At 42.5% G+C, this 24,805-nt stretch overlaps 1 protein-coding gene across 2 annotated transcripts in view; it reads right to left on the reverse strand.

Moving 5' to 3' along the window:
• The window catches only part of pex14 (peroxisomal biogenesis factor 14), a 344,557-nt gene that overhangs the window by 67,216 nt on the left and 252,536 nt on the right, over positions 1-24,805 (reverse strand). For both annotated transcript variants that reach the window (XM_073032186.1, XM_073032188.1), the window contains exon 5: positions 23,994-24,076. In XM_073032186.1, coding sequence (XP_072888287.1) covers positions 23,994-24,076 — 83 coding nt within the window. The remainder of the gene's footprint in view (positions 1-23,993; positions 24,077-24,805) is intronic.

Consider the following 24,805-nt stretch of genomic DNA (forward strand, 5'->3'; position numbering starts at 1 on the left):
CATGATGCCCCCAAACGTACCCATGTCATGGGAATCTCATCTTTTTATGGATCCCGAAGGCCGAACAAGATTAGTGCTATAGGTTGTGAGAGTAATGGCATGAATCAAGTACACTGAAGCAACAAGTAAGTTATTAGGTTGAGAAGGGAACAGCTTCTTCCCCTCTGCCATCAGATTTCTGCAAGGACAATGAACCCATGAGCACTAGCTCACTATTTTTGCTTTTGCTTTGCACTACTTTATTAATTAAAAATATATACAATACTTAATATAATTTATAGCATATTTTATGTATTGCACTGTACTGCTGCCACATAACAATAAATTTCATGACATACGTCAGTGATAATAAACCTGCCAGCAGCGTTCAATGCTCAAGCAGAGTAGAGCAGAACATGATGTCAGTCCACGGCCTCCTCTATTTCTGCAATGACGCCACGCTCAGGTTGGAGGAGCAACACCTTATATTCTGTCTGGGTAGCCTGCAACCTGAAGGCATGAACATTGATTTCTTGAACTTCTGGTAATTGCCCCCTCACCTTCACCATTCCCCATTCCCATTTCCTTCTCTCACCATATCTCCTTACCTGCCATTAGCTCTATCTGGTGCTCCTCACCCTTCCCTTACTTCCAATAGCCTTCTGTCCTCTCTCACCTGATTCCCCCTTCTTCAACCCTTTATCTCTTTCACCAATCAACTTCTCAGCTCTTTATTTCAACTCTCCCCTTCTCCCGGCTTCACCTATCACCGATCACCTTGTACTTCTCCCTCTCCTCCCCCACCTTCTTACTCTGACTTTTAATCTCCTTTTTCCAGTCCCGATGAAGGGTCTCGGCCCAAAACGTCAACTGTTTACTCTTTTCCATAGATGCTGCCTGGCCTGCTGAGTTCCTCCAGCATTTTGTGCGTGTTATTTTGATTTCCAGCAACTGCAGATCTTCTCTTGTTTGTGATAAGAAACCTGATTCTGATTCTGTAAATGACCATCTACCCATAATCTGGAATGTTCCAAGATGCCATTTGATGCTTTGGAAACACAAGTCTGAACTCTTTCAAGTGCAACGCCACACTCTAGAAAGCGTAACACTGCAGCTCGTACAGATTCTATTTTAAATCAGTTTGAAACCCCAGCCTAGCAGATCAAATGAAGCAGGTCGCTTAAGTAGAAGCATCTACAACAGACTACGAAGGGTAGAGTTTGCTTTCTGTATCTGGTTTCAGCGGAGAAATGTCCAAAGCAGAATTTTCTGTATTATGCAATATAAGGCTGATTACGGCTTAAATTGCAATAAAACATTTTGAACCTGGGTTAAGTAACTGTTAACTCAGCTTAATTAATTAGAGTGCTGCAGGGGAGTAGTGAGCGCAAAACTGAGATAATGTATTAAAATCTAGTTTTTGTTTAAATGTAATTAGACCCTCAGAACCATTCATTGTTATTTGTGGCAATAACCTTCTTTGTTTTTCCTCTTGGGTTTAAAGTAGACAGTGCTTAAAAAGGAAATAAGGCAATTAAATTTTCCAGCCATGAACAGGGAAGGCATGGAATTACAGGTTTCTCTGATCTCACAGCAGCTTCCATTTATAGAGTGCCTTCAGTATAGCGAATGGTTTAAGATGATTCACGACAGGGGAACAGGAATAGTCATTAGACATCCTAAGCTAATTGAGATCGGAGCTGGTCTATGACCAAAATCTTGTAGTAGGTTAAGTGTGATCCTTCAGTAGGTTAAAAGGACAGCATAACATAAGACCGTAAGGCAGAGCAGGAGAGTTAAGCCATTCAGCCCATCCGGTCTGCTCCACCGTTTGATAATGGCTGATTTATTTTCCATCTCAACTCCGTTCTCCTGACTCTCCCCATAACCTTTGACACCCTTGATAATTAAGTACTTATCAATCTGAACTTTGAGTGTACCTAATGACTTTGCCTCCACAAACGTCTGTGGCAATGAATTCCACAGATTTACCACCCTCTGGCTCCATCTCTGTTCTAAGGGGGTCCTTCTATTCTGAGGCTGAGCACTCTGGTTCTAGACTTTCCCACCTATGCATGTCCACTCTATTACAAATTTACACAGCCGAAGAGCCTATACTGTACTCTTCTAGGTTTTAAAATCTAAAATCCATACACCCCTTTCCCCCATGTCTTTCAATAGGGTTGATAGATTTTTGTAAATCTCAATTTTTTTAAACTACAATGGTCGAGGCATGAAGCCATTTGCCAGAGTTTTCCGATCCCAACCACCCAGTGTGCGTGGTTCCAAGTTTCACTTTTAAAAGCCCAAGCTGAAATCTAAGGCTGTGCAGCTTTGTTCCAGGCATACCATCCAGCCATTCTCACTATCTACCCAACTAGTTAACCTTCATACATTCAATCACGTCAAAGTTTGAGGAAATTCAATCCTTGTTATTCCTGCTTATACTCTATCCCTTGGAGATCAAGCATCAGTTGATAAATCTAAAATAAATTCCCTTCAAGTGCAATGCATATTGTTCTGAGGTGGAGTGTCCAAAACTACTCACAGTATTCCAGGTGTAGCATTACACACCTGTAATTTCTGCTCATAATATAAAATCAGCATTTCATTAGCATTTCCAATTATTTTCACCGCTCCTTCTGTTGATACTGTGTGCCTGTCATCTTGGAGCTCTGTTTGATCACACACTCAACATTTTAGGAACTGCTTCATCCTTTCTGCCATCAAATTTCCGAATGACCCATGAACACTATCACACTATTTCTGCTCTCTTTTTTTGCACAACTATATATATACTCTTATTATACTTTAATGCATATATTATATATTGCACTGTACTACTGCTACAAAACAAGAAACTTCATGCCATACATATGAAGTGGGAGGCAACACTGATACACAAAACACCTAGAGGCTGGGTGGGCCAAGAATTGATAGAATGCGATTGTTAGGGTAGGAAGGTAGTCAAGGATAGATGAAGGCAGGGAGGCTTGGCTATCAAAGAGTTGAGACGGCGGGGTTGGTCACTGTGAAACTGGTAGACATGTATTAAGACTGTTTGGGGGGGGGTTAACAACATGAATGATAGTTAGGATTGCTTGCTGAGTGTAGTGCAAGCAGAGGACTGTTTGATAGTCAGAGATTAGGAGTTTGTGATTTGGTGGGGTGTGATGGGCAAAAGAAAGTTAGGTGAGTACCAACCATAAAGTGGATCTTCTCAAAGCTGTTACTCAGTACCTAACGCAGGTCACCTTATTAGGTTTCTCCAGTGTCGAGAAAGCCTGCCCTTGCATGAGTGAGTGGGTTGCAGACAGCACAGTTGACACACACACACTAGTAAAAATAATTCAATTGGCCACCCAGAATGAATTGCAACTGCAGACCAATGGACACCACTGTCCTTGCTTGGCGATCCTCAGTGTATTAGAAGAACATAAGCAAGAAGTGCAGGTATCATGCATCATGCCTGCTTCTTAATCTTCACTTACATTTTACTGACCATATTGTGCACCGTAAGAACATAAGACATATTTCAAAGTTCAAAGTAAATGTATTATTAAAGTGTGTGTGTGTGTACATATACGTCACCATATACTACCCTGAGATTCATTTTCTTGCAGGCATTCACAATGTCCGTAATAGAATAACGGACTATTATGAACTCTATTATGGAATCATAATAGAGTCCATAATAGTCCGTTATTCATAATAGAGTCAGTGAAAGACTGTACCAACTTGGGCATTCAATCTATTTGCAAAACATGAACTGTGCAAATATAAAAATAAATAAATAACAAAAACAAATAAATATCAAGAACATGAGATGCAGAGTCTTTGAAAGGGAGGCCATAGGTTGTGGGACTATTTCAGTGATGGGGCAAGTGAAGCTGAGTGAAGTTACCCCCTCTGGTTCAAGAGCCAGATGGTTGAGGGGTAATAACTGTCCCTGAACCTGGTGGTGTGAGTCCTGAGGCTTTTGTACCTTCTTCCTGACGGCAACAGCGAGAAGAGAGCATTAACTGGGTGGTGGGGGTACCAGATGATAGATGCTGCTTTCCTGTGACATCAGTCTGTGCAGATGTACTCAATGGTGGGACGGGCTTTACTTATGTTGTACTGGGCTGTATCCACTGCTTTTTGTAGGATTTTCTGTTCACGGGCATTGGTGTTTCCATACCAGGATGTGATGCAGCCAGTCAATATACTCTTCACTACACATCTATGGAAGCAGGAATCAGGCCTGTTGAGCTGGCTCCACCATTCAATAAGATCATGGCTGATGGAGCTGTGGACTCAGTTCTGTCTGCCAGCCTTTTCCCATTACCTTTAACTCCCCTGCTATGCAAAAATCTACCTAATTGTGTCTTAAATGCATTTAATGATGTAACCTCTACTTGCTTCCCTGGTCAGAGAATTCCACAGATTCACTAATCTCCAGGAAAAGTGGTTTCTTCTTATCTCTGTCCCCCATATCTTGAGGGCTATGTTCCCTAGTTCTAGTCTCCATAATATATTTCTACTGAGCTCACGCTCTATACACCTGTTTTATCCTTATGTCAAAGAGGAGCCCTCACATCTATCTGCATACAGTGGATGACGGCGGACATATAATTTTTCAGTCCATCCGAGAAAAACACTAACTTATTAGGTAGTTGCCGGATGCCTTCACAACTCCCAAGGGATGACTGAAAAGTGATATAGCAACATGTTCATGTTGTTTTGATGTTTATTTCTGTTTCACATTCAATTAGTTAAAAATAAATCGACATCGAATTGCACTGAGTTGCAATATAACAAAGCCACACTGTCACACAACAGGTGTATGGAATATAAAAGCAACAATTCACAGAGAGTCAAAATTACAGGATGCAGGGTCTCATACTCCAGTAACAGCAGCAGGCAACCCCATACCTCCCATCTACAATGATTTTCACACAGACTTTAATGAATAATCTGATAACAAGTAGAACAGGGGAACCAAAAGCTGCTACACCAAATGAAACACTTCATTGGTAAACATGTAGCATTTGGCCATAAACTTAAATCATAACTTGTGGAAAAAATTAATCTAAAATTCTCCAATAATTGAATCACAGAAATGCCTTTGGCTCAGACACATAGTTTCTTCCTTTTATAAAGATCAGGAAATGTGAATTTGCCTCATCTGTATCTAGAACATTGAACAGTACAACAGAGTATGGCCCATAATATTGTGCTGACCTTTTAACCTACTCCAAGATCAATTTAACTCTTTCCTCCTACATAGACCTCCATTTTTCTATCATCCATGTGTCTATCTAAGAGTCTCTTAAATGTCCCAAATGTATCTGCCTCTACCACCAACACTGGCAGCAAATGTCCCAACACATTTTGCATAAAAAAAAATCTACCCTTGACACCCCCTCTATACTTTCCTCCAACCAGCTTAAAATTATGCCCCCTTGTATTAGCCATTTCCTGCCCTGGAAAAAAGTGTCTGGCTGTCCACTCTTATCATCTCGTACAATTCTAGCAAGTCACCTCTTACCCTCCTTTGCTCGAAAGGGAAAAGCCCCAGCTCACTCAACCTATCCTCATACGACACGTGCTTCGGTAAAAACCAAGCAATTATTCAATCTCTGCAAGCTAATCAAAACTGGTGAATTAGGAGCCATTGAGGCCCTGATAACATGCTACATTTTTGAAGGAAGGTCTTTGCCTTGAAACGCTAACTCTTGTTTCACTTCCCACATATGTGGCCCGACCTGCATGACCCAGTACTTTCAGCACTTTCTGCTTTTATGCCACCATTTGCTGTTTTGGCATCACAACAACCCCACTACCTTAATGCTTCCGAAGCAGAGCTTCAAAATAAGGTGTTCAACATTTGAACTGAGAGAAGAGAAATTTCTTTACTTAAATGATGGTGAAACCTTTGCTGTTCTCTACCTGAGGGTATCTGTGGAGTCTCTGTTCATTCGGAACAAAGATCAATGGATTTCTGACCATTACAGAATCCCGGCATGTGGGGACGGTGCTCGGAAGTGGCACGGAGATAAAACTTCAACCAGTACAGGCATGAAGGGCTAGATGGCCCATTCCTGCTCGTACTTCTTGTTCTGTGTTCAGTTTAATCAAAAGCTAGAAACAGAAAATTCCTTTAATATCCAGAATGAAGTTCAAGCAGGCAGCTTTGCAACCATCAAAGAGAGAGGTGAATATATGTACAAAGTTATAATAATTAAAAGCATCCAGTTACGCAGATGCACAATAAGACAGTAAGAAATAGGAGCAGATTTAGACTATTTGACCCATCTGATGTGCTCCACCATTCCACTGTGGCTGATCTATTATCCCTCTCAACCTCACTGTCCTGCCTTCTCTCCGTAACCTTCAACACGCTAACCAATCAAGAACCTAGCAACCTCCACTTGAAATATATCCAATGATTTGGCCTCTAAAGCTGACAGTGGTAATGAATTCCACAGATTCACCACCCACTGGCTAAAGAAATCCCTCCTCATCTCTGTTCCCCTTGTATTCTGAGATTGTGCCCTCTGGGCCTAGACTCCCCCATGATAGGATACATCCTCTCCACATCTGTTCTATCTAGGCCTTTATAGGTTTCAATGACATCCCCCTCCCTTTGGTCTTCTAAACTCCAGCAAGTACAGGCCCAGAGCCATCAGACACTCCTTGTACATTAACCTTTCATTCCCATGACCATTCTCATGACTCTCCTCTGGACCTATTCCACATCAATAAGTCCAAACTGGACAATAGCAGAATCATAGTCACACAACTCTTTAAAACAATAAAAGATTAACTATTTGTTCCATTGAAACATGAAAACATTCGGTGTAATGTGTTGTTTGTGTCAATGACCAACATGGTCTGTATACGTGCTAGGGGAGGGCACCAACCTACCATGCCACAGCTTACTAACCTTATCTATACGTCTCTGAAATGTGGGAGCAAACTGGAGCACCTGAAGGGAGCAAATGCAATTACGGGGAGAACGTACAAACTCCTTACTGACAATGGCGGGAATTGAACCCCAATCGCTGGAGCTGTAAGGCATTATGCTAGCCGCTATGCTACCGTGCTGACCAATCCTTATGCTAGCCATGGAACTCCCTCAAGGAACATATCACACCCTGTGACTTCGTAAATAAAAGAGAATTAGCCGCACTATGCAAGAGCGAAGCTACTGTGCATAACACCATGAGAGGTCCAGCTTATATTCACGTGCTCCGAGGTCTCAGAAACTACAATAATTGGTTAGAGAAATTTTTCCTCCTTAATAGCATCCAGCTAACATTACAGACAAACCTTAATGAAAGTCCAGTCTACAAAAATAGTCAAAAGCACGTTACTAATAAATATTCTATACAGTATATAGGTTTACTAGAAATTTATAAAAATCTACTGAAAAAACAATTTCTAAGAAATGTACTGTTATTTTGGGATGTCAGTTTTCTAAAGTAGCAAGATCTGACACACAGAAAGGAAAACATGCAAATCCATAGAACTTTTCACTTCTCTTTTGAAAGACCCCAGAACACTGTAGATCCAAACAAATACTTAAAAGTACAGTTACTGTTCTAATGTCAGAAACACACAAGACAATTTGTGTACAGCACACGCGTACAAACAGTAATTTGATAATGAGGAGCTATTGTGCTTTACTTATGTTAATTAAGAGATAAATACAGGCCAGGACACTGGCAATAGCAATAAAATTAATTTGTCAGACAGTGTTATTTGAGGGAGAAATGCAGGCCAGTTTATTGGGGGCAATCCAATTCTTCTTCAATTAGTGCTATGGGACCTTTAATGTCGACGTGAAATAGATTGGGCTGGATCATCCAACTTTTTGCCAACAATGATGCTGGGATGTATTCCCGTTTCTCCAGAGAACTTCTGGTTTCCAATGCACGCGAGGGTCTAAACCGAAGGTCGGATCGTCCACCTGCTGCCTGGGCTGCCAACTCTCTCCTCACGGTGCTTGCGGCAGCAGGGCTAACATCTGCAAGCTTCTTGGCTCTTGGGCCTGGAAACCTGCCAACTGAGGAGGATAACAGTTTCCATTCAAATGAATGGGAGAAATCGACTGCTGGCAGAATGGTAAATAGAGGCTTTTAAACAAGCTTAATTAAATTTTTAAAAATCTTTTGTGCCTGCCTTAATATTTTAACTTCCTTAAAAAGTATTTTTTTTTACTTAGAGCAGGGGTTCCCAATTTCTTTTGCCATGGACCCCTGCCAATAACCAAAGGGTCCATGGACCCCAGGTTGGGAACTCCTGATTTAGAGATATAGCACAGTAAGAGGCCCCATGAACCCATGCTGCCCAATTACACCCACACAGATAATTAACCTACTAATCCATATGACTTCAGAATGTGAATGGAAACCGGAGCACCCAGAAGAAACCTGCGCGGTCATGGGGAGAACGCACAAACTCCTTACAGATAGCGGCAGGGATTGAACCCGGGTCACTCACGCAGTAGAGCGTTACGTGACCAATTTTCTCATTGTATTTTCACATTTTGACAGATGACTAAATGCCTTGAATGTTTACAAACGTTATTCACAAACGTATATCGACCCTGATTGTTTCGAAAGTCGTTGAAGGATGGGTGCAGGGCCTCAGCAAGGCCAGTCCACGTGTGTAGCAGGCCATCAGTGTCAAGGCAACCACTATGGTGCACTTCATCACATCGAAGTGCTGAGAGCCGGGCACCTGGAAGAACAACGCACCCAGCGTTACTCTGGGTGTAGCAGCACAGTACAGGGACAGGTGAGAGGCTTCAGGGCAGCAGAAGATCTGACCCACCGATAAGCAAATGGGATCTTAGCCTTGTTGACATTGCGGTACTCCTTAAACATTACATTTACGAGTCTGAAGTCCGTAAATTAATAAATATAAAAGAAAAATGCTAGAGATGCTAAAACAAAAGATTATAGCTGTCAGGAGATCAGACAGCATCTGCTGACGGAACTAAAAATATTGTCTATAAGGAAAGATTACAAATTAACTTTTGAGTACATATCATATGTTCAATATGCATGAAATTTCTTATCAGAACAGCGACTACACAGAGTTCTGAAGCCAATCCTATCTCCAACTCCCAAAATAACCGCAATCACCGGAAGAACATCCCCTAAGTGCAAGAGAGGTTAGTAGACCTAATTTTCTTCCAATAATACAACTCTCTTTAGTTTAACCTAGAAGCACACAAAGGAAATTACGAATTAGAAGCTTTCAGGTAAGACCAACAATTAGTGTTTTATTTGCCCCCTTTCTCTTCATTTAGCCATTAAATAACTTTAATTGGAGTCAAGTTTTATCAATAGAACCACAGGTCTTAACAACAATTTAGGATTACTTTTCTTATTGCCAACCATACTTAAAGATGTTTATAGCTATTTCACAAAATGCCAATACCCATTTGGTTTTATAGAATAAGTATTATGTTTTAGTTCTAGTAGGTCTGACCAGACATTGCTTACAGTGAGTTGGAAGCAGAGAAAATCTGTCCATGCAAACGAAAGTGCTCACTCACCTATGCTACACACACCCAAAATGCTGGAGGAACTCAGCAGATCAGTGAGCATCTATAGAGAGGAACAAACTGTCAACATTTCAAGCTGAGACCCTTCAGCAGAACCTGATTAGGGGCTCCCAACCTTTTTATGCGATGGGCCCCTACCTTAATTGAGAGGTCAGTGGATCTCATGTTGGGAACCCCTACCGTAGATGCTGCCTGACCTGCTGAATTCCTCCAACAATTTTGTGTTTACATCACCTGCAGAATCTTTTCAATGGGACCTATGCTCATCATATTTTCTCATGATTGGCCCACCTCCCTCTTTCTTATCCATCCACCTACCTAAAAATATCTTCTGAATTGTTGGATGAGGGTGTAGAAATATTATTTTTCTAGAATTTTCCTTGTAGTTTAACATTGCTCACAGTGAGCTGGAAACTTAAGATAGTAAATGTGTACTCTCGTAGCAGTTTACAAATAATATGGCATTTAAAACAACCAACTTCAAACAGAAAAAGTGAAACCCAACTTAGCTAAAGTTTAATCTGCTGCACAATTGATCCACATAATGACAGCTCTAAACAGGTGCAAAAGTTCAAACCCATCTTAACTTGACTTCTGTAAAAAGCAAGCTGCATGTAAACACCTGCTTTGATGAATTACAGAATATAAAATATTCCTCCTGAAATCTCTGCATTATTTATCTGATACAGGCTTTATTTTATATCTTCATTCCCAGGATGTGAGCACTGTCTCAACTACTTTCTCTGTACAAAATCATGAGGGCAGATGCACTCCGTCTCTTGCCCCAGAGTAGGAGAATCAAGAACTAGTGAGCATAGGTTTCAGGTGCGAGGAAAAAGAACTTGAGGGGCAACTTTTTCTTTTACTCAAAGGATGGTATATGTGTGGAGTCATCTGCCAGAGGAAGTGGTTCAGGTGGATACAAAAACAACTTTTAAAAGGCAGTTGGAGAAGTACATAGATAGGAAAGGTTAGAGTCTAACCATTCAAGAGATACCAGCCAAATACAGGAAAATGGGTCTAGCTTGGATGGGGCATCCTGGTTAGCATGGACCAATTGGACTGAAGGCACTGTATGACTCTATGACCCTGATTTGTTTGTTTGTTTATTTATCGATTGATTAAAAGGATACTGCATGGAATAAGCCCTTTTCCAGCCCCGTGAGCCATGCCACTGAGCAGTCCCCCAATTTAATCCTAGCCTAATCACAAGACAATTTACAATGACCAATTAACCTATCAACTGGTACATCTATGGACTGTGGGGGGAAACCAGAGCCCCTGGAGGAAACCCACGGGGAGAACCTAAAAATTCCTTACAGGCAGTGGTGGAAATATTAATCTTCTGGAACTGCACTCACCCAGATGACTGGATGGCATCCTATCACTTTAGTAACTTGTGTTTTGCAGACAGTGGAAAAGATTTGGGACTCAGGAGGCAAGTCATACAACCCACGACACCCACATTGAGATGTTTTTACATGTAGATGATTTTCTAGTCAGAGGGGAAATCTGGGTGTCTGAATCTCAAGAAGGACTGAACGTTGATCTGGAGCCTATAATCCCGAATACTGCAAATCTAGCATGCCATTTCAGTCATTATCTATGACCCTGAATTGCCGGAATTATAGAATCCTCTGGTATCAACTCCAAACCTGTGGCAGGATTGCTGAACTGGAAAGTCCCAGTCACAAGCTGCTTTGACATATTTGCTCTGTTTAGCAGTATTTGATCTTCCTGTGTTATTATCTATCATGTGGCTTGCCGCTTACTAAGGTCGATTGTATTCAACTTTAGAATGCCTTAAAAAGGAAAACCTTAAATAATCAATAAATATTTATACAGCAAAAGCACATGGTCTATTATTTTTGTATGCACTTTACTATCCGATACCCTTTAGTACAAGATAAAGTTGGACAATATCTTCCTCATAAAGAGGGATTAAACAAGAATAAAGCTTGACATTCAATCCGTTGGGAGGAAAGCAGGTCAATGCAACTACTAGTTGAGCCTTTTAAAATAATTGTTTTTTTTTGCTTAATCATCTTAAAAAAAAGTCTTGCTGCATTCCTGTTTCCAATTATATTTAATGCAATTGTGAAGGGCATGCTGTCACAGGACTAGGATGTTTGGAGCACTGTTTGCCCACATCCAAAATAAAAATCAGAGTGATTACCAAAAAGGATAGTGAAATTCCTCTGAACAACTGCATAAACACAAGAGGTTCTGCAGATGCTTGAAATTCAGAGCAACACACACAAAATGCTGGAGGAACGAATTCAGCAAGTCAGGCAGCATCCAGAGAGGGGAATAAAAAGTCGACGTTTCAGGCTAAGATGCACTCGTTCCGCTTCCCCCACCTTCTTACGCAGGCTTCTTCCCCCTTCCTTTTCAGTCTTGATGAAAGGCAGGAACTCAGCAAGTCAGGTTGCACCTATGAAGAGTGATAAATGCTGAAACATATTCCTTCTCTTCCCTCAATCTCTTTCTTCGCCTTTCCCATCCAGTCCTGATGAAGAGTCTCGGCCTGAAACATCGACTGTTTTATCCTCCCCATAGACGCTGCCTGACCTGCTGAGTTCCGCCAGTATTTTGTGTGTGTTGCTCTGTAACAAACACATTCACAGTTCAAATTAACACAGTCATGATATTACAAAAGTTTAAACCTATTCTGCATAGGTAATAATTTGCAACAGGACCACCTGTAATAAAAACAGTCACTTTGAAATATTCATCTTTTTTGGATTTGGAATGGGCTTCAATGGGCTTTGAGGAGATCAATTACGGTATGCTAAAGATGGGTTCTCAGACTCCGCCACAGTCGAGACAGTGGGTACTGAACATAGCAGGCAAAGGGCACTTTGAGAAGTGATGTGCTCTTTCCACTGCCCATTTAGTTCTGCTGTGTGCCACCACTTGCATTCAAGGTCCTCGGTGCCATACTGAATCCTTTGAACGGCCATGGGCCAGGTGTCAGTGGGGATATTACATTTTCTTGTAGAGGATTGGATAACATCTTTGAATCTTTTCCTTTGAGCATTTTTTTTTTCATTATGTGCCATGTCATATAACATAGGAGGCCATGGTCTTTCCATGACCATGACTATTCTTGGCAAATTTTTCTACAGAAGCGGTTTGCCACTGCCTTCTTCTGGGCAGTGTCTTTACAAAACGGGTGACCCCCCCCCAACCGTTATCAATACTCTTCAGACATCGTTTGCCTGGTGTCAGTGGTCACACAACCAGGACTTCTGATATGCACCAGCTGCTCGTATGACCATCCACCGCCTGCTCCTATGGCTTCATATGACTGTGATCAGGGGCTAAGCAGGTGTACACTTTGCCCAATGATGACCTGCAGGTTAGCGGAAGGAAGGAGCGCCTTACACCTCTTTTGGTGGAGACATATCCCCACCCCACCATCGAAGCACCTGGTAATGTGTTTCAACGAGACTATGGAACATAGTTGTTACTATGGAACATGTTGTTAAAATCTGGCGTTGGACATGCCATGAGTTTGAAACTCTGCAATGTCACTGTCATGGTTACTGTTACTTTCCAGCAGCTCTTTTGAATTAGTGGTCACATTCAACATAATTTGGCCCTTGAACAACCACAACAGGCTACATTGGTCTGTCTGACAGTCATCTGGGTGCAATTAAGGCTTCAGTGCTGGGGAGATTGGTCTCAATGTCAAAAATCAGAGTAAAACGTATTATCAAATTATGCATATGTCATCACATACTACTGTGAGATTGGTTTTCTTGCAGGTATTTACAGTAAATTAAAGAAATACAATAGAATTTACGTAAAACTATACAGGCAGTCCCCAGGTTACGAACGAGTTCCGTTCCTGAGTCCGTCTTTAAGTTGGATTTGTACGGAAGTCGGAACAAGTACATCTGGTATTACTTAGCGTCAGTCAGTCAAACATTTGTCTTCGTATATAGTATATATTTTACCTTCCTATGCATATAAAACACTTAAGAAACGTATGTATTCCAATAATTAAACCACTGCGTTGCTTAGCAATAATTGTAGCTTTCATCAGGGCAGGGCCTTTCACATGCTCCATTATTCTCACTTCATCCTTTAAAATAATTTGGATCGCTGACCGACTGTAGCCTAACGCTTTTCCAATGATCGATGACGTTTCACCTCTTTCCAAACGCTTTATTATTTCCACTTTATTTTCAATCGCGATCACTTCCCATCAACGGAACAGAAACACTGTGGGCGGTGGGTCCCGACCTCTGCCGGCTCCCGAGGTCCGCTGGGTCCTAAGGACCATCGCACTGAATTCCCCAGGTCTTAAAGTCCACCGCACTGAGACAGATTAAATGGGACAAGTGGGGGCTGTGCTGGGTTTGGGTATTTGATCCTCCACAATATTCCGTGTGGGAATTTAAACTGGAGGTGGCAGTGGTTTTTTTACGAGGTCGAGTTGCGAGCTCGACATCAACCCGGCACGGATGGTACAGGAGTCACTGGATCGACATCAACCCAACACGGGAGCAGTCTGACACTGGATCAAACTCCGGAAACTCCGTTCTCGAGCCCAGCGCTGATCTCACTGCGCCACCAGCCAACCGGAATGGGGGGGGGGGGGGGGGGGGGGTGGTCAGGGTGAATCTTGCTAAGAAAAATTTAATCCAAATACAAAGTTACACACTCAACACAGTGTCAACGGCATCGACATAAAATGGCGGACGGCGTTCTCCTTCCTCCGTTTGTAAGTATGAGTTGTCCGTAACTCGGGGAGTACCTGTAGATAAATAAAGACGGACAAAAAAGAATGTGCAAAAAAACACTAATTGTGCAAATAATAAAAATACTGAGACCAGGAGTCACAGAGTCCTTGAAGGTGAGTCTGTAGGCTGTGAAATCAATTCAGACTTGTGGTGAGTGAAGTTATCCACACTGTTTCAAGAGCCTGTTGTTGGTAGGGTAATAACTGTTCCTGAATCTGGCAATGTGGGACCTAGGCTTCTGTCGGTTGTAGCAAGTTGAGAGCATAGCCTGGAAGGTGAGGGTCCTTGATGATGGATGCTACTTTCTTGCGGCAGCGCTCCATGTAAATGTGCTCAATGGTGGAGAAAGGCTTTCCTGTGATGGACAGGGCTGTATCCACCACCTTCTGTAGCCATTTCTATCCTGGGCATTGGTGTTTTCATACCAGGCCGTGAAAATAAACAACCATGAATCCTTTTAAACATCACATGTTGTCTCAAGTTGAGAATTTGCATTAGAATTAGTGGGGTCTTCGATCCTATGCCAGGTCCACAATGGGTCTGGACTTAATTTGGGAGGAATGCCTCATCAGCAACAATCATTTGAATCAGTGGCACAGTTAGTACGACTTGCCCTATAACAACCACAACTATTGCATGTGTAAGTTTATCGGCTTCCAAAAAGCTTCCAGTTGACTCTCCTATCTCAACACTCTGCTTATAAGGTTTCACTTTGAGGGTTGCACAGTGATGTGGCTAGGAGAGTTGCTCAGTACCAACTCAAGTAACGTGGGTTCAATCCTGACCCCTGGTACTGCCTGTGTGGAGATTGCATCCTCTTCCTGTGACTCAAATTCTGATATGTTTATCACATGCACCTTAAAATGTACAGTCAAGTGTGTTGTTTGCATTAACAAACAGCACAACTTAAGGATGGGCTGGGGGCAGCCCAAAGTGTCGCCACACATTCCAGTGTCAACATAACAAACCCACAATGCTCGGCAGACAACATAGATAGGAAAGGTTAGAGGGATACCGGCTGAGAGTACAAAGGGGGCAGGGAGAGGACAGGGAGCGGGAAGCACCAGAGGCATTCTGTAATGATCAATAAACAAATTGTTTGGAATCAAATGACCTTGCCCGATGTCTCAGGACTGGGCGTGTCTGCACCCATGTCACCACCCTCCCCCAACGCCAAGCACTCCTTCTCTGCCACCCGTCTCACAACCCTCCTGCGGCGCTCCACCCTCACCATTCCCACCATCCTTTGCTCCTGCCAAATTTACAAACTTGCTCTCTGCTCCACGTTGACAAATACAGGGGTGGTGTGGGTGCTGACACACCTACTTTTCCCACTGAGGTTGGTGAGACTAGAACTGGGATTCATTGGTTAAGGATGCAAGGTGAAATGTTTAAGGGGAACACGAGGGGTAATTTCTTCATTCAGAGGCTGGTGAGAGTGTGAAACAAGCTACCAGGTTTAATTTCAACATTTAAGAGGAAATTTGTATAGGTACGTGGATGGGAGGGGTATGGTCCAGGTGAAGGTTGATGGGACAAGCAGATTGATTGTTCTGTATGGACTAGATGGGCTGAAGGGCCTGTTTCTGTGCTGTAATGTTTTTTGACTCTATCCTCTCCATCCCTCCAACTTTTTCTGGTTCTGACGAAGCACCCTTCTCCTGAATTACCAACTCTTGCTTTGTTCCTCCATGGATGCTGAATGCTTCCGACATTTTCTATTTCTGTTTTGGATTTCCAGCATCTGTGGTTCTTCAGCTCCAAATAGATACCCTGCAAAGTCCACTGTCGCAACAACTGTATAATTATGACTTTGATGCTAATCATGCTGGCAGGTTTCAGCAGCCTGATTTGGCAATTCATTTACTGTGACCTTGAGTGGTGAAACTACACCAAATATTATATCCCACTATTCAAAACACTGAATACTTAGCTTCATGAAAAACCAGTATGTTTTTATTAGGAAGATGTTACAAATTCATAATGAACTGAATCTTCAAAGTGCTAAAATGAAAATAGGTGCTGATCAGAGCAGCTATGGAAACTAGACACAGAAGAAAGCTTTTGTATTTTATCAATTACCATGAGACATGGGAGCAGAATTAGGCCATTCAGCCATCAACTGCTCCGCCATTCTATCACGGCTGATTTATTATCCCTCTCAACCCTGATTCTTCTATCTTCTTTCTGCTACCTTTGATGCCCTGACTAATCAAGTACCTATAAACATCTGCCTTAAATATACCAAATAACTTGGCCTCCACAGCTGTCTATGGCAACAAATTCCTCAGATTCACCATCTTTTGGCTAAAGAAATTGCTCCTCAGCTCTGTTCTAAATGGATATCCCTCTATTCTGAGCCTGTGGCCTCTGGTCCTAGACTCTCCAAGAATAGGAAACATCCTCTCCCCATCCACTGTCTAGGGCTTTCAATATTTTTTAGGGCCAGTACAGACTCAGAACCATCAAACGTTCCTCATACCTTGACACTTTCATTCCCCAGAATCATTCTTGTGAACTTCCTCTGGACCCTCTCCAATAGCCTGAGGGAGGTACCAAGAATGAGGATGGGCTGGTTGGAGGTGGAAGGTGGTGATGAAATTTCTGTGGCACAGGGAGTGCAGAGTTTGCATGTTAGGGGTACAGTGACCTGGAGGGGTGGGGCAAGTCATGAAGGTATCTGCAGGACAACAAGGGTTTGCCGTGCAACCCAGGGAAAGTTGCTGAGCCTCAACAGCAGGTCGTAGGCACAGAGGGGTGATCATCTGGAGAAATAAAGGGGAAAAGACATCAGACAATTGATGAGATCCAATGTGAAGACTAGAATACCAAAACCAAACCCAACAAGCAAATACAGAAATAGAGTGGGAGGTGGAATATGTGATGGTTAAAAAAAGAAATAGAAAAAGTCGAAACAACATTGGCGTAATTCAATTACTGCGCCAGCAAACCAGGGTTTTTCTTTGGGATGCTCTGGTTTCCTCCCACATCCTAAAGATTGTCGAGCATTTCTGCTCCTTCGGCCAAAAGTGAAATTTTCCAATGGCCAACCATTTTAATTCAATCCCCATTCCTGTTCCAATATGCCAATCCATAAACTCCTCTTCTGCCGTGATGGTTGGATATATTCTGTCTAGGCAGCCTCCAACCTGATGGCATGAATATCAATTTCTCCAACTTCTGATAATTTTTGTTCCCCTCTTCTTCTATTCCCTCCTTTGGCCTATTACTTCTTCTCCTCACCTGCCTATCATCTCCCCCAGTGCCCCTCCTTCTTCCCTTTCTCCCATGGTCCACTCTCCTCTCTTATCAGATTCCTTCCTCTCCAGTCCTTGATCTATTCCATCTATCATCACCCAGCTTCTTACTTCATCCCACCTCCCCCACCCACCTGGCTTCACCTGTCACTTAGCTTGTCCTCCTCCTTATTCTGGTGTCTTCCTTCTTCTTTTCCAGTCCTGATGAAAGGTCTCAGCACAAAGCATGGGACAATTTATATGGCCAATTAATCTACTAACCAGTATGTCTTCGGACCGTGGGAGGAAACCAGGGCACTCGGAGGAAACCCATGTAGTCACAACGAGAGCACACAAACTCCTTACAGGCAGTGGTGGGAATTGAACCTAGGTCCCCTGAACTGAAAGCATCATGCTAACCACTATGCTGCTACACCACCCCTCCAGCATTTTGTTTGTCTTGCTCTGGGTTAGTAGCTTAATTGGTCACAGGGGTGTAATTGGGTAGCAGGGAGTCATTGGGCCAGAAGGGCCTGTTACTGTGCTGTATCTTGAAATAAATAAATAGTGAGGAAAGTACGAACATGTCCATTAAAGACTAATGTGAGAAGGAAAATAAAACTGAGTCAAAGAGAGAGAGAGAAACTAAAAGTGAAGAAAACTTTAGCAAGAGAATCAGAAGGGAAATGTGAGAGAAATAAGATGAACAAACAAGGGAGGTATCACAACACTGAGTGAGTGAAATAAACAGGAGTGCAAATATTGAATTTCTGGCTTCACACCTCCAAAGGGTCTGATTAAAATAATTGACAATCAAATATAAATGAGTGTTTAAGAGTACTCATTTTTAATAATGATCATTCCAATGCATTTTCAAAATGGAATTTTAGACAAAGCTGATAAAAGCACACAATACAGACGAGAATTTTAATCAGCTCAAGGATCCCAGTACCAACGTAACACAAACTGAAACATTCATTATAATTATATCAGTAAATGAGACCAAAGCATGAGGCAGTCGAGGAAGCGCTACTTGTGTGGTCATGCTTTTGGTAGCTATTGTAATTTTAGGAATTTGAAGGCTTGAAAATGTATTAAAGTCTCTGTTGTTAGTCTCATTTACCCACTACAATAATTTTCTAAATGGTTACTTACAGCTTGGCAAATACTAAATTAAAACCTAAAAGCAAAAGACACCCGCGGTTTGATTCTGTCAAGCGAGACTAATTTTGTTTTCTTTCTGGTTCAAGATTCAGTAAATTTTATTGTGGGTGTTGCAAAAGTATATATTAGATCAGGAAATAAAAAGCTCTTGCACTTCTAAACTGGACATCGACTTTGATCTGTGTAGCGTACATTCCTTTCATTACTGTAGAACAGTACATGAGACAACAGCTGATATGCTGTACATTAATATCGGGGCATCAGTTGTTGAATTGAATAGATGAACAAAATGCTTGCAAGCTACTCAAGGGAGTTCCAAGAATTAATGTCATAGAAACCGGTAACCAAGTGTTGTCATTAGATATATTTAGTTTTTCATATTCATATCCAAGTACAGTAGATTCTGGTTAATTGGGACACATTGGGACCAATACATTTTGGCCCAAATAAGCAGCTGCCCCCATTACCCTAAGTTTCATGGAAATAGTTAAAAAGGTATAAAGTAGATCACATGAGTAACAAATTATGTATTTAAATGAAATACAGAACAAATTAGAATACTGTCAATACTACGATAGTACAATAAAACTTTGTATTAGTTCTTAATAGTTATCGATGGAGGAATTTATTGCTGTCGTGTTCTTTTGACTGACCGTAAATTAACAAAATCAACGCAGACACCTGGCGCAGATAATGGACTGCCTTCATACAATGCTTTCGATGACTACCTCCTCCAAATCCTCATTTTCATTGTAACATTCAAGATGATTGTCAATACCTTCAAATTCTTCATAGTTCCTAACTTGTTCAAGTAATGAAATCATTTCTTTTATACTTCTGAAAGTTTTTGGCATCTCCAAGCCTTGGATGCTTGAAACTGCAGTGAGCAAAACAGTTCTGAATTTTTTTAATGCTTATTTCTTGTCAACTCAGTGCTTTTGAACATAAACACACACATCTGACACTATTTAAAAACTGTTCATTCTAAGCATGGTGTAGTGTCTGACGGCCACACAAGGACTCGAGACAGATGCTTGTTCAGCTACAACCTTCTGCCCCAATTAAGCGGCATACTGTTCCAAATAAACAAAAGGAAGTCCAGCAATTTTCTCGATTTTTTTTCTTTAACAGTTGTACCAAATAAGTGGCTGCCCTGATTAACTGCTGGCCCAATTAAATGGAATCCACTGTGTTTAGAGTAAAAAAAATCAATGGTTAAACCAATACCTTTTAACAACATGTTACCTACAAAATGATGTGTCGGATATTCTACACACCAGGGTCATGCTGAGCGCAGACTGTTATATGGATCACAGACTAGTCAGGGCGAAAGTTAGACTACCTATCAAGACAGTGATAAGGAAAAAGGAACAACAGATGGATAAGCTCTTCGGCCTCGAGACGTATACCAGATCAAGCTAAGGAAGAAACTGGCGCTTGTTCAGCTACACTCTTCTGCCCCAATTAAGCGGCACAGTGTCCCAAATAAATAAAAGGAAGTCCAGCAATTTTCTCGACAAAGGCACGCCAAGAGTAGATTCCGACACGGGAAAGAAATGGGAACACCTGAAGACTGCCATTCAAAATGCAGGTGTCAAGATAGTTAGGTACTTCTCAAGAAAAAACAAAGACAGGTTTGATGAAAACTATGTTGAAATCCGAAACCTGCTCCAGAGGAAACGCTCCTCCTATCAAGAGGTGCTGTCTAGACCTGACAACCAAGTGGCCAAGGCAGAATACAGAGCTGCATGCAACACCCTCCAAACCAAACAGAGACAGATGCAGAACAGTTGGTAGACTGCCCTAGCAGAACGAATGCAGCACTATGCAGACAACGGTGACATTCAAAACATCTATGCACCACTGTATATAATGTATGGTCCGACTTGTCATATTCAAACCCCTCTACACTCGTGCAACGGCTCCAGCCTGCTGACAGACAAGGAAGCCTCCATAATGCGATGGACAGAGCACTACAAAAGCCTTTTTGGGATAATTGTCAAGTCTAAAAGCCACTGTTTCCAAGCTAAAATGCCATAAAGTCCCAGGCACTGATGGGATCCCAGCGGAAGTGTACAAAATGGGCGGAGACATTCTCCTGAGCAAACTCACCAAGCTGTTCACACTCTGTTGGGAGAAAGGTTCAGTCTAAATGACCTAGGCAACACTGTTTTAACTGTCTCCCTGTACAAAATCAAAGGGGAGAAATCAAATTGCTCAAGCTACAGAGGTGTTACCCTGCTGGGAACACCCCTGCCAGAATTCTCTTGAACAGAATCATCCCTACCATTGCCAAAGGCAACCTCACAGAGTCAGTGCCGATTCAGAGCGAACAGAGGCACATCTGACACGACCTTTGCTCTGTGCCAGATACAGGGAAAGTGTTGTGAATAGAACATGGGACTGTTCACTGACCTGACCAAGGTCATTGATACAGTCAGCCGTGATGGTCTCTGGAAGATTCTGCTGAAACTCAGCTGACCCCTGAAATTTCTCACCATCTTGCAGCAGCTCCATAAAGGCCAAAGCGGTCAGCTTAAACACATGGGCGACCTATCTGACCCATTCCCCATCAGTACCGGCATGAAACAAGGCTGCGTTTTGGCACCAATGCTCTTTGCCATCTTTTTCAGCATGATGCTATGGGAAGCAAAAGAGACCACTTCAAGGAGGATCTACATTCAGTTTGGCACTGACGGAAATATCTTCAATTTCTGTTGCTTTCTCGCCCAAACAAAAACCTTGCAAGAACCCATTCTCGGGCTACTATATGCGAACAACGGTGCTCTTCTCACATACACAGAGGATGTACTGCTGGCTGCAGTCACTCAGTTCACCAAGGCTGCATGGGCTTTTGGGTTACTGGTCAGTCTGAAAAAACATAATCCTCCATCAAAAGCCCCTCGTGGCATTTACAACCCACCTCAGATCACCACTGATGACCATTCTCACACCACGGTTGAGTAGTTCACCTACCTGGGCAGCGTCATCTCCAACAGTACTACAGTAGTAAGGGATGTTGACAATCAACTCACCAGAACCAGCAGTGCCTTCTGGTGCCTCCAGAAACATGTGTGGAAGAACCATCAGCTGCGTCTGTCCACAAAAATACAGGTCTACAAGACTGCCATTGTCACAACGCTGCTACACAGCTCCGAAGCCTGGGTCTTGTACTGCAAGCAAATCAGCTTGCTCGAGCGCGTCCACCAGCGCTGCCTCTGCTCCATCTTGGGTATCGGCTGGCAGGATCGTGGCTCCAACAACGAAGTCCTGGAGGAGGCTCAGCTTCCAAGCACTGAAGCCACTTTGCAGCTCCGCTGGTCAGGCCATGTGTCTCACATGGCCAAGTCCAGGCTACTGAAAGCTGTACTTTATGGGGAACTCTCTCAGGCCAAGAGAAATCGTACTGCTCCTCACAAGAGGTGCAAAGACCAACTTCAGCAGCAGCTCTCTCAGGCAAATATGAAGATCAATGAGTGGCTGCAGGAGAACGCTGATCCACGGAGCAACCAAGAATTCTGAGGAATCCAGAACAGCGACTGCTGAAGAGAAGAGGAAATGCAGGAAGGATCCTACTACCCAAGAGCCCACATCCCAGTGGTTCCTGTGTCTCTACTGCTCCAGAGTCTGCAGGTCCAGAATTGTCCTCTACAGTCACCAACAATCATGCCGTCTCTCATAAAGACTCTTTTACCTCCTGATCTTCACAAGCAATGAACTAGCCATCACCTGCTTCTCGTGGATTACCCTAAAACTGCATTCACCTTCCAGCGGCAGCACGACACACTTAGAATTATCATGGAAAACCAGGATCAATATCCTACGATCTGTCGTTGATCCAGCACAAAGAAGGCGTGGTAGCACCTCTACTTTCTTAGATGTTTGCGCAGATTTGGCATGTCACCTAAAACTCTGACAAACTTCTATTGATGCACAATGGAGAGTATCCTTACTAGTTGCCTCATGGCCTTGAATGGAAATAGCAATGCCCAAGAACAGAAACACCTACAAAAAGTGATGGATACAGCCCAGTCCATCACAGGAAAAACCCTCTTCAGTTTTGAGTACTGCTACAAGGAATGCCACCACAAGAAAGCACCGTCGATCATCAGGGACCTCTGCCATCCAAGCCACCCTCTCTTTCCCCCTCTGCCATCAGGAAGGAAGTACAGGAGGAGCCTTGGGTCCCACACCACCAGGATTCAGGAGCAGTTATTGCCTCACAACCATCAGGCTTCTAAACCAACATGAATAACTTCACTCACCTCAACAACGAACTGATTCCATTTTCAAGGACCCTATAACTCATGTTCACAGTATTACTTATTTGTTTGTTTGCTTTATTTATTATTATTTGTTTTTTTGTATTTGCATAGTCTTCTTTTGCACATTATTTGTCAGTCTTTGCCTGAATTTTTCAGTGATTCTATTGTATTTCTTTGCTCTACTGTAAATGCCTGCAAGAAAATAAATCTTAAGAGTAGTACAGGCACTCCCCCCTTTACAAAGGTAGAGTGTTCCTATGAAACCTTTCTTAAGCTGAAATGGCATAAAGCAAAGGACCATTAATTTATATGAGAAAAATTTTCGTAAAAGTGAAAATCCTCTTTGTAATGCGAAAACAGGTTACTAATGTAGGTCTTTTGTAAAAGCGAAGTGGCGTGAAGCGAACATTCATAAAGCGGGAGACACCTGTATATGATGAACAATACGCACTTTGCTAATAACTTTATATGAACTTGGAGATTCAACTTTACTCTGTTACAGAATTCCCACAGAATGAGTCTGTACCTACTTCAAAGCCAACATGGTCACCGGACACTAACTACTTTGCACGGTTCCAATCATTATTATTAACTTGGTCATCACTGAAGGCAGAGGTGCCACCAATAATATCTCATCTGACGTCTCCCATTAAGAAGGCATTTTCACCCACAGAACTGCAGTTCACTGAATATTTTGTGTTTCACACTATTCTCTGCAAACTCTAGAGACTGTTATGCATGAAAATCCCAGGAGATTGGTAGTTTCTGAGTTACTCAAACCACCTCGTCTGGCACTAGCAATCATTCAATGGTCAAAGGCACTTAGATCATATTTTCCCCCATTCTGATATCTGGTCTCAACAACAGCTGAACCTCTTGACCAGGTCTGCATGCTTTTATGCATTGTTTTGCTGCCACATAATTGGCTGATTAGATACTTGCATTAATGAGCAAGTGTACAGGTGTACCTAATAATGTGGCCGCTCATTGTAATTTATTTTTAAGTTTTAAAGTCTTTCTGGTAAAACTAGAACTGTACCTTGTATAGATGGTGAAAGCCAAACGCAATTCCAGCCATGATGATTGCCAAGGCACCATATTCCCGCCATCGGGAACCGGGGTCTGAAAGACATTAACATGTCACAATGAGTACAATAAGTAATCAGCAGTAAAACAGAACTTCATATTGTTGAATTGTCTAGCATTGAATGAAATCTGCCTTACATCAACAACCATCAGTCCCAACCTTCAAGCAGCATTATGTACCATTGAGGAGCAAAAATTATTTCACACACAGAACCAGTTTTGAATGAGACCGAATATCAATTTATTTTGAGTATTTCTTTTGAGGCGGTCCACGGCCTGCTCTACAGCCACAATGAGGCCACTCTCAGGTTAGAGGAGCAACAGTTCATATTTTGCTTGGGTAGCCTCCAATGTGATGGTATGAACATTGATTATTCTAACTTCTGATAATTTCTCCCCACTTTCTCTCTTCTTCCATTCCCCATCTTGGCAGCCCTCTCACCCCTTCTCTTCTCATCTGCCTATCACCTTCCTCTGGTGCCCTTCCTCCTTCCCTTTATCCAATGGTCCACTCTCTTCTCCTATCAGATTCCTTCTTCTTCACCCATCACCTCCCAGCTTCCCACTTTCCCTCACCTCCCCCACTCACTCTCCACCCCCCTCACCTGGTCTCACCCATCATCTCCCAGCTTGTACTACCTTTCCTTCCCCCACCTTCTTATTATGATTTTCTCCCTCTTCTCATCCAGTCCTGATCACAAGATAAAGGGGCAGAAGTAGGCCATTCCGCCCATCAAGTCCGCTCTGCCACTCCACCATTCTCCC

The sequence above is a fragment of the Hemitrygon akajei genome, chromosome 29, assembly GCF_048418815.1.
Source record: "Hemitrygon akajei chromosome 29, sHemAka1.3, whole genome shotgun sequence".
Classification (NCBI taxonomy): domain Eukaryota; kingdom Metazoa; phylum Chordata; class Chondrichthyes; order Myliobatiformes; family Dasyatidae; genus Hemitrygon; species Hemitrygon akajei.